At 54.1% G+C, this 10,873-nt stretch overlaps 2 protein-coding genes across 2 annotated transcripts; one reads left to right on the top strand and one right to left on the bottom strand.

Annotated features, from left to right (window-relative positions):
* Positions 1 to 2,464: 2,464 nt before the first annotated feature.
* Positions 2,465 to 3,865, bottom strand: VOLCADRAFT_87184 (uncharacterized protein; the record flags this gene model as incomplete). Its single annotated transcript, XM_002946773.1, has 1 exon — positions 2,465 to 3,865. The coding sequence occupies one exon, from the start codon at positions 3,863 to 3,865 to the stop codon at positions 2,465 to 2,467; it is 1,401 nt and encodes a 466-aa protein (XP_002946819.1).
* A 485-nt stretch (positions 3,866 to 4,350) lies between these two features.
* Positions 4,351 to 6,691, top strand: VOLCADRAFT_116255 (uncharacterized protein; the record flags this gene model as incomplete). The annotated part of the gene is made up of 6 exons (XM_002946961.1): positions 4,351 to 4,359; positions 4,479 to 4,596; positions 5,313 to 5,499; positions 5,636 to 5,823; positions 5,860 to 5,982; positions 6,453 to 6,691. The coding sequence occupies 6 exons, from the start codon at positions 4,351 to 4,353 to the stop codon at positions 6,689 to 6,691; spliced, it is 864 nt and encodes a 287-aa protein (XP_002947007.1).
* Positions 6,692 to 10,873: the final 4,182 nt, after the last annotated feature.

Below are 10,873 nucleotides of genomic sequence, written 5' to 3'. Positions count from 1 at the left end.
TGCACGTGCGGCACGTTGGTCTTCCGCGGTGTACGACGTACAGCACGAACAATTTGGTGTCATTCATTGTCAAGCAAAGCTCCATGCCTAAGGGCTTCTTCCCACAGACACAAAATATTGGTGAAATCCACCAATATATGGTATGCCACACCAATACAGCGTATTGGCAGTACGGTACTCGACATGGTTTCAAATTCGGCTTGCAAATATCCGCTCCCTAGGAGTCCGCTTTAGAGGGCAAAGCCCAAGAGACTGTCCTTTTTCAGATGCCGTACTCTAGATATCGTACTCTACGCGGATTACTGACGGCTCCGAAAACCCTGTAGCCTTACCCTGCAGCATGCCTGGTCTTCGGCCGCCTGCCGTACACAGGACCACGCGCAGCTCTACGGGACGGAGCTGCCGTCGCGCGATGTGCACTCGTACGACACAACGTTAGACATAAATCGCCCAGGCATAGGCCCGCCGTTTCCAACAATGACGCCACGTGGCTGCAGAGAACACAAGGCAGCGCACACATATGACTTTTTATAAACACAGATATATCATACACGCGCACACAGACAAAGTATATCAGATTTGTGGATCATTCCATCATATCAAAAATAACCAAGAACAATTTTCACTGCTGCCTCTGATAGATGTGCCTGGTGACCTATGCGCTACGATGCGCCACAATAATGATAATTTGCCCCACCGAGCGGTAAAAATATACCCCACAAGGAAGGATGGAAAACTGTCAACTGCCGGCCAACGCTGCAACAAATCATACGTACGACAAACAAGATCCACAGGATCCAAAAGATCCCCAGGACTGATCTTCTACAGATCCAGATCCAACTATAGATGCCGATCTTTACACTCCCACAACAAGTGCTTTGGCAGTCACTAGCTTTCGACAACAGTTTTTGTTTCGACGTTTCGTTTTATAGCCATGAATGCATGAGGACCGCGAGCTCAGCCTCACATCGCATCCTCATTCATTAACCCCGTTCCTCCGTTACGTTACAGATGGAGCCGCGTGGAAACCCTGAAGATTGTTGTAGCTCTGGTTCGTCCATCCAAAAAAAAGCACCCAACACCAACATCCCATCCCAATCATCCGAACAACAATATACATCATCCCGCCGCCTCCCTCCCCTCTTCTCTCTCACCCTCACAACGACTCCTCCCGAGCGAGATTTAGAGATCTGGAGCAATCCTGGCAATCCTTCCGCATCTGCCTTTCCTCCTTCCGCACAGCAAGCCACCGCGAAACATAAAAGAAAATTTACATTTTACCGCGTATGAGGGGCTGCCACTCGCGGTACCCGGATGCAAGAGCTGCAGCAGCAGAAAGCGGCAAATGGTGGTGCATTTGCCGCTTTTAAAAGCAAGGGGACAGGGACAGGGACAAGAGATAAAAGAGAACCGAGCAGACAAAAGGAACGCAGTGCACCTCGGCGTGCGAGAGGGACACCGATAATGTTGTCGGCGAATGAACTAAAAACTGAACTAAAACCTGCAGACATACACATATACATACATACATACACCTGCGTAGTGTGCATATCCAGCCGGCTACTGATTGCGGCTGAGTTCATTTCAACGTAGATGCTGAACACAGACATACAGACACACACAGGACGGAGCCTCGTGACTCATGAGAGCGTCCGCGCGTGCGACGCCTCTCCCATCCCCCACCCGGGGGGGAGGAGAGCAATCGTCTCACTCCTCCTGCTCGCACTTTTCCAACAAATGCCGCAAAACCCAAATCACAAATCAACAGCACCACTCGGAGAAACGTACCTGTGGTGAGCTCCGTGCCACCCCTCCTGCCGTGCCGTTGTTGCGGCCAGCTACACTTAGACCCTCCCGCGGCCCTCCCTAACCCCTCACCCCCCCCCGGCCGCAAACACCCCCTCACCCCCATGACGTCACATCATCTCGTCCCACACATCCTCCTGATTGACAACTCAGGGGCCGCGGAGCCCATTCTTGACATTTCAGGACGGCGTCAACACCGTTCGAGGACTCAGATATCGCATATCGCCTCCCAAACACGCACCCGGTGAGGTCCTACCGGACCTAACTACCCGAGATATATCCTGCCTTTCGCCATGTCCCATTAACGAGGTGCCGTACAGCGAGGTGTCGTACAGCATTCCCAGCAACTGAATATAAAGGACCCCGAGTGCCATCACTGCTTTCAAATGGCCCCCCGTCGAGCCCTAGGGTTCAATTCCTCTGCATTTCTACAACACTACTACAATTCCTCCTCCTCCTGCTACTACTACTACTACTACTCATCCTCCTACTACCACTACTATTCTCACCAGCCATCACAACATCTCGCACAGTCACTGCCGCCTATCCGCCAGGTCGCTGCGGCGTTCGATGTCCAACTCCTATATCTTGATCCGCGATTGGATTTCGCGCAACGGAAATTCAAAAATTCAAATTTGGCCCTCTCCAAGTCCCCAACCTACAAAACCGGGGATTGCGGTGGCTGCTTCGATGTCCCAGTCACGTGAAGGTTCCGGAGCCCGCTTACAAGGCCGCCTTCGCAATCGTAGGCGGGGTCAGTGCCCAGCACCGCATCCAGATGTACGGAAGTGGTTGTGTACGGCAATGATGGTCGCTCGTCGTACTCACTCCCATCCGCCGCGCGCTGGCTATAAGCCCCAGTGCGTCCCGTGGCCAACATGGCCGGCTTTGTTTCCAACGCGCTGCCGTACTTGTCGTACTTGCCGTACTCCTTGAACTCCTGCCTAATCCACTCGCCCTGCTCCACCCCGCCCTTCTGCTCCTTATCCTCGCCATCTAGATACGAGCCTTCTCCGGCCTCCCCTGCCTTGTTTTCAAGGTACCCCAACCCATCCCCTTCCTCCCCATCCTCTCCATCCTCCTCATCACCCTCATCGTCGTACATCTCACTCTCGTACTCATCCTCGTACATGTCACCATAATCGTCGTCATCAAACTCCGGCTCGTAGTCAAAGTCCGGGAAGGGCGGCTCAACGGGAAAAGGGGCATCAACACCATCCAGATCGTACGGCATGTCGTACAGGTTGCCGTACTCACCCGCCGCCGCCATCATGGCCTCCCAACGGTCCAGCTCGTCGCCTTCCTCACCTTCGTCCCATGCAAGATCCAGATCTTCGTAGTCGGGGCCGGGCGGCAGCGGGGGTTCCAACAGGAAATCCGGCTCAGGTATCATGGGCATCGGCATCTTGGAAATAAGCTCTAGGCTCTGGGTCTTTTGAAACAGCGCCAAAATGACCTGGGAGTAGAGGTCAGGCTGCTCCACTGACATCGCTTGCAGTCGCTCGCGACCCACGGGTCCGTCCTCCAGCGCCCGCTCCACCGCCCGCACAGCCGCATCCAGCTCCGCCGCGGAGGGTGCGGAGGGGAAGCTAGCTGAGCGGCTGTTGATGCTGATGCCGCCGCGGCCAGAGGTAGCCGCGGCAGCGCCTCTGGGGCCGTCGCGAGCGGCCTGTCGGCCGCCCCGCGCTCGGACGGGTGGGAGCAGATTCCGTTGCTGTTGGCGCTGCTTTCGCAGCTGCTGCTGAGTGAGGGCGCGACTGGGGGGTGTTGGTCGGGCGGCTGCACTGGTGGTTCCAATCACCAGTGGGGGCCTGGATGCTGCTGCCGGAACGAGAGACGTAGCTGATCCTTGCGCCGCTTTTGTTGAGTGCCCGGAAGCGGCAGTCGATGAGCCACCTGCAGCGGCGTTGCTGGTGCTTCCGTCGCCACGTCCCGAGGTCAAGGGCAGCTCCTGACTACTGCTAATTAACTGTTCGTTGTGGTTCTGCGAGGCTGCTGCATCGTGCTGACTTTGGCCAGCGGAATTTCGGGCGCCGCGCTGTCGCGCCTTGACCTTCATCCGCCGCCAGCGGCTAAAAGATAGCGGGGATGTGCCGCGAGCCTGATATGTGGTCTATAACTTGTCACAGCAAGTACAGTGCCAACACCTGCCTGTCCCCGATGTAAGGTGTTCTGTTACTAACCTGTGCCAAAACATACAGGACGATGATCGAAAATTGGAGGACTAAGTTGGACTAATAACAGCACAAGTATACACGCTTCGTTTCGTCAAAAGATATGGGTCGGCTGTGTGCACGGCGCCTTGAATACTGCAAATTCATATGCTAAGCCCTTGCAGCAAAGGTAACTCATGAACACCAATCAAAATCCCTTTCATAGCCTCCGGGAGCGCGTCCAAGAAACAATAGAGATAACAGTTTAGCTTGCTAATACTGGAACCAGGTTTTTCATTTTTGGTCCACGCACATTTTTGTAAAGCAGTGTGGCTTGATTCGAAATAGCATCGAAATATTTTAACTTCTATTGTGAAGGAAGTGACGAAAAATGACGGAGGTAAGCTTAGGAGCCTGCACTAACAGCAGCTTGTACACTGCTGCGCTGGCGTGCAGCAGGCAACAGAACATATTTGCAAGCATAAACCTGAGAACTTTGTCCGCCAACATTGGCCGCAGTATTGGAAAAGCAATGCGATGCACTGGTGCGATGTCTGCAAATGCTGGATGAACGATACCAAGGCAGCTCGCCTCAATCACGAGCGGGGCTCCCAGCACCAAGCCAAGCTAGCCACAAGTGAGTACTGACAGTGAACCAGGGTTCGGCTTGATGGACTCCCGGGACCGTACGGCAAAGCCCAGCGGCGGCGCGCACATACTTTTATCCAACTTGCGACGTTGTGAAAGTGATTTGACCTCGCGGATGCGCCTGAAGGGGCTAAAGGGGACCCATTCCCTGGATCCTGGAGCCGGTCGCCTTTCATGCACGTGCGCGTGCCGTACGTGTGCCGTACGTGGGTTCCGATACTCAGTTACACACATGCTCCCTCTTTATCGTACTGCGCTGACAGTTGTTGACCAACACCACGTGGTTTACCGACACAAAATCCCCATAGCAGATCCAGACCAAATAATCTGGAATAATGCGCGAATATTCTCGAAAGAAAGCATTCTCGCCAGTTCCTGCGACTCCTCAGATCATCATTACAACAACATCACTTACGACCAAAAAGAGCGCAACGGAGCGGTTGGTGACCTTCATCACGGTAGACCGCTAAACCCTTCGCCGCCCCCCCCCCACGCGCGAGGCCCGTGTGGTTGATCTGGGGGGTGTTATTGTTCTCCCCCCTTGCCCCCACGCCTTTCGCAATGCCTGTGACACGCTTCCGTCCTCCTCCTCCCCCTCCCCTTCTCTCCATCTCCGTCCTCCTCCCCCTCTTCAATCGTGTGTGGTTCGTCTTTCCCCCTCTCTCCCTCGACCTCGACCTCCTACTCCTCCTCCCCCCCATCCAGAGCTCCGTGACATGGCTCGCAAGGCGGACCAGGAGGCCAAGGCCAAAGCCACCAACGAGGTCGCCATGTCCAAGATAGAGGCGGCCGCCAAGAAGCAGTACGAACAGGACCGCAAGGCGGCGGCGGCGGAGGCGGGCAGCTGGACGTGGGACGCGCAGTGCAGCTACTACTACAATGCCACGTACAGGTCGGCGGGATGATAGATAGATAGATAAGTAAATAGATAGATAGATAGATTGTAGGACTTCACATACTTACAGACGTACGGATACACACCTTAAAACCGCCCTAAAACCCGATTTCCCCTCCCCCGCCCCTTCCAGATGGTACTATGACCCCAGCACTCAGTGGTATTACGGAGGGGAGCCTGAGCCCACCTGGGTGCAGTCGCCGCCACTGCCCGCGGCAGCCCGCTTCGGAGCCGCCCCGCACGAGGGCGGACCCATCCCGCCAGCGACCGCCCAACAGGGGGGCCCTATATCCACGACATCCTCATCTGCAGCAGCAGCAGGTGGAGGAGCAGCGGGTGCTTCCGGGCGGTCTGAAGGTAACCCCGTCATCATGCTCAAAACGGTTCAACGGGTGGTGGCGGTGCCCAAGCACCCCCTGGCCGGTGTGGGGGGCTACCAGGCGCCTACCTCGGGGCGGGTGGGCGGCAGCATGGGCACAGGTGCGAGCGTGTGTGTGTGTATGCGTGTGTGCGCGGTGGTGGTGGGAGCGGGGGGTGGTTGGTAGGATGGTTTGCACTAGAAGGGATGGGTGAACGGGGGGTAGGGGTAGGGGTAGGAGGGATGTTTAGGGAAGTGCGGGGTGAGGGGAAAACGGGGAGTGGGGGAGAAGACCAAACGAAGCGAGCCGTACGGCGTTTCCTTGTTTTCCAGATGGATGGCACGGCACCCTGTCCGACAGTAGGTATTTCCGTTGCCACGTCAGCCAACCTCCCGACTAGGATCGCCATTTTTGTTACAACTGAAAACCACCATCCGCAGGACATAACACAAGCAGCAGCAGCACAAGCAGCTGCAGCACAAAGGGGGTAGCACTCGGCGCACGCACCAACACGCATAGGGCCTACCGAAACACAAAGCCCTTCCCCCTCCCCGTCCCCCCTCCCGCCATCTTGCCGTCCCTCCCCCCCAGGGGTTGTTCTGGAGGGCGACGGCGGCGGTAGCAGTACGGCAGACGTCGGATCTAAGCGCAAGCGCGAGGAGCCGGGCAAGGTCGGGGGCCCGGCGGCGGCGGGGGGAACCAAGGGCGCCGTGGGGGGAGGGGCGGCCAAGGGGATGATGTCGGCGGAGGAGGCGGAGGCGCTCGCGCGGAGAGAGGCAGCGAAGCAACGAGTGGCGCAGCGCACGGCGGCGGGCTTCGGTTACCTCTAGTCCTTATATAGCACTGCAGTACGACTGAAACGTCCTATTTGGTGAACAGTTTTGACTGTGTGTTGACCTTGCGTTGACCGGGGTCTGGCTGGGTTACGGCAGGCTTGTGTGCAGCTCTCTCCTGTCCACGACGAGCTGAGGCGGCGAGGGATCCGTGCACTGTCGTACTGTCTGTCCGCGTGTCTGTTTGTCTGTCTGTCTTGCCTATAGGTATACGTCGCCTTCGGGCTGCCTATTAACATCTGACGTCTGTCTGTCGGTCTATCGGTCGGGCAGGCTGCTGCCCTTTGGTCTGTCCATCCGTTTGTCTGTCTGTCGGTCTGTTTGTTGGGGGCTCGCCGGGGGCACATCGGGGTTTGGTCTGCTTGTTGGGGGCTCGCCGGGGGCACATCGTTATAGCATGCGCTGGTGGGGCCCTCCCCTCTCCCCGCTTCCTGTCCCCGCTCCCTCTCCCGCGCCTTGAGGGGCGATTTAGGATCCACACGTACCCAAAGACGCGTGTGGGTGCGACAATGTGTCCCTCCCCCCATTCTCTGCTGGTGGTGGTCTGGTCTGGTTTCGGCTCGTGCGGGCGGGCCGTTGCCGCGTCATGACAACAAGCTTGGAATGAACGAATGCATGCATGCATGAATGAACACTCTGATCTACCCTCCGAGGCCGAGTACGGCACCGAACATCGTACTTGTTGTACGGCGGCTCCCTTGGCGACATGCCACAACTCATCTTTGCCGTCGCGCCATGCACGTCAAAATTGGTTTTGATCTTTTTCATTATTGTTTTATAATATATGATGTTATGTTACTTTTGCGTTGCTTCAAAAAACTGGTAACCGGTAATGACGGCGGCGCTATCTAGCAGAAAAGCAACAGTGAAAGTGCTTCAGCCGACAACAGCTAATGAAAGGGCGAGAGCCATAAAAGAACTTTTGCAAAGTATGCGAAAAGGTAATTATGGGGATGCCGATGGCCGGATGGCAAGCCCTCTAGGGGCGGGTGAGGTTACATACATATATGCAAGTTACAGATATACATACACGTTGTACATGTTCCGCACACTCGTGCGGGCAGGGGGGGCCATGTCTTCAAACCCTAGGGGGAGGGGACCCCGTCAGGGAGGGGCCTCTCAGGTTGTGCGCGTCGTGTGGTGGTTTTGGTCTTCTGGTGGTCGCGGGTGTTGTATATTTCCGGATGTGTGGGTGCGTGGGAGGGAAAAATACCCCTCACGGATATGTACGGGTGTACGGGTGCAGCTGGGTGTACGGCGCGGTTCTGCTGAGCTGCTGCAGGTGCTTATGAATTTAAAATATTTGAATGGAATTTCGCTTTACAAAAGTATGGATTTCGAATCCAAAGATTTTGGGTTGACGACGCATGGCGTGTCACACAACAGAATCGGGCTCCCTATTATAGGCACACACTACTACACACAAGTACACATTACTACACACATATACATACATATGCAAACATTAAATAAACAAACGCCGAATTCAAAGAGTCCTTCACACCTTCGCATTCCACGTCACGCATCCTGACTCATCACTTGGCTGAGTCGAAGCGCCAAAGTGCCGACGTTGGCGTGTCGTACAGACTGCACACAGAATGGAATGGACTCGTGGCTCAGTCCGTTGCAGCTAAACACACAGATTGTGTGGTCAGGAGTCAGTAGGGTCAGTATGTTGAAAAGGTGCCTCCGCTCTTCTAGGGGGGATGAAGAGCCACTGGACTTTCAAAAGATGAGGCTGCATAAACATGATGCATAGCAATGCTGCTGTGTCGTAAACAAAGGCAGTACGGCAAGTAACGTACTGTCCTTAGTGTTTTAGGGTCTTAGCGCACACATGATGTGTCCACTGAATTGACTTTTCATATCATAAATCTGCAAAAGAAGCAGCCAACGAACAACACGCAAGCACACACACACACACTCTCTTCTCTCCTCGCCCTTACTGTCGCTCCACTCCTCTCCATCCACTGCGGTCTTTCCTCTCTCGCACGGGGAAAACGGCATGCCCGCACTCACTCCGCTCTCAACTACCAACCACCCAACCGCCAACCACCTAACCACCCTACCAGTCCTACGTCAGACGCTTCCCACCTCATCCCCACCTCAACCCCTTTAAAAAATGGCACGTCTGGGTTTTGACACTCTCTGAGGTGAAACCGAAATTAACCCCCCTTCCAAACCCCTTCAACCGCCAACCGCCAACCGTTTTCTTCTTGCATGTCTTGCGGCCCCTTTCCCCTCCCCCCCCTGTTTTCTCTTCCCCCCCCGTCAGAAACCCAAGTCAATCAGACGCCGCCCTTCGGTAACCCCCCCGCATCAGGGCCCCCCCCCAGACCCGCGGTCACCAAGTCCACTACTCGCGCCATGTTGTCCACGCTCAGCGCGGAGTGCATGTCGGTGAGGGAGATGAAGATCTCGACACTGATCAGCAGGATGATGCTGAGCTCGGAACGCTTCGTGAAGGACTCGTTGTTGGCGGAGATGAGGTCCAGACAGGATTGCTTGAGGAGGTCAGTCTGCGGGGCGAGTGGGCGTGCGTATGTATGTATGTAGGGTTGGCAAAAATACTATATTTTTTTACCCAAATAGTATAGTATAGTAAGAAATAGTACTATATATAGTAATATAGTACTATGATACTATTACTAGGCAGGTACACGCTCCCTGTAGAAGGGGGGTGTACGACCAACCGTTGTACCTGAAAATTACACCGTTGGAAAGGTCTTCTTTTGTTCTTTCTAAATACCTACTTAGACATGAGAAAGCAGATCGCTGTGGTCATCCAGATCACTTTTTGTTAGTTCAGTGCCCGGTAGGTGGACCCCAAACCCCATGTCTCAAGGCGTGTTATGGCACATAAAGACATAATCACAGATAGAAGACCCAGTGTTGACAAGACAACACACGGACGCCATACTAGTGAAGTTCCTGCACTACAACGGCCCAGTACGTAACCCGCCTGCTGATCCGCCGTGCTGGGGCCCGCCGCAGCAGAGCTGGTTCCACTCTGTTGCTGTTGCTGGCTGAGTGACGCTGCACGCTGTTTGATAGCCTTGCAAGCACCTTGCTTGATGTGGTGCGCGTTGGTAAAGGATGGGTTCGCGGCGCTGAGCGGCTCATCGCAGAACAGGCAGACTAGCTTTGGTAGACCACCCCACCACTCCACATCGAAGTTGTCCCAAAGACTACCCGTCTTGGCGTTCTTTTTCTGGTTACGTAGCTTGTTAAAAAGCTCGTTCCGAGAACGGAGAACTTCAGGGGGGACGTCTGGACCAGGATGCAAGCCTCTGATCGCCTTGTCATTCTTTATACTGGATTCCTTTGACATTATTCATCAATAACTACGTAGCACAGCTCGAAGACGCGGCTATAGCCCTTCGAAATACAGCTTGACTGCAGATCTCGACTTGGTCCAACTAATACTGGACACTATCCAAACCCAAATCTAGTACTATCTAGTACTATTTTTACTATACTATTTTACTATGTACGAACGCGGTACGAGCGTCGTAAACTAGTACCAGTTTAGAGCCCTGCATAGTAAATAGTACTATGCATAGTACTATTATAGTATAGTACTCTTTTCTAGTATAGTACCCGTGCCAACCCTATATGTATGTATGTATGTATGTATGTATGTATGTATGTATGTATGTATGTATGTATGTATGTATGTATGTATGTATGTATGTATGTATGTATGTATGTATGTATGTATGTATGTATGTATGTATGTATGTATGTATGTATGTATGTATGTATGTATGTATGTATGTATGTATGTATTTGTATGGATGTATGTGGGGGAAGGCGTGAGGGCCGTGTGTGTGTGTTTTGTGTGTGTGTTTTGTGTGTGTGTTTTGTGTGTGTGTTTTGTATGTGTGTTTTGTATGTGTGTTTTGTATGTGTGTTTTGGTGGGGAGGAGGAGGAGGAGGGGGAGGTCCATAGCCGGTCAAGAGCACGGTGTTTGGGGGTGAGGATGGAAGGGAAGCGGTGGGTTAGTGTTCAGCAGCTGAGCCGTATCTTTGCATTAAATATCATTTCCATCATCGTCATCATCGTGGTCACGATCATTGTGATCATACCACTCCCCCTCACCCTCAAAAACCCCCCCGTCCTCACCTTTTCCCCCCGTCCTCACCTCCCCCCCCCGTCCTCACCTCCCCCCCCCGTCC

This window comes from Volvox carteri (assembly GCF_000143455.1).
Source record: "Volvox carteri f. nagariensis unplaced genomic scaffold VOLCAscaffold_4, whole genome shotgun sequence".
Taxonomy (NCBI): domain Eukaryota; kingdom Viridiplantae; phylum Chlorophyta; class Chlorophyceae; order Chlamydomonadales; family Volvocaceae; genus Volvox; species Volvox carteri.
Note: the sequence above shows the minus strand (reverse complement) of the source record. Positions and strands in the feature narration are given on the sequence as shown.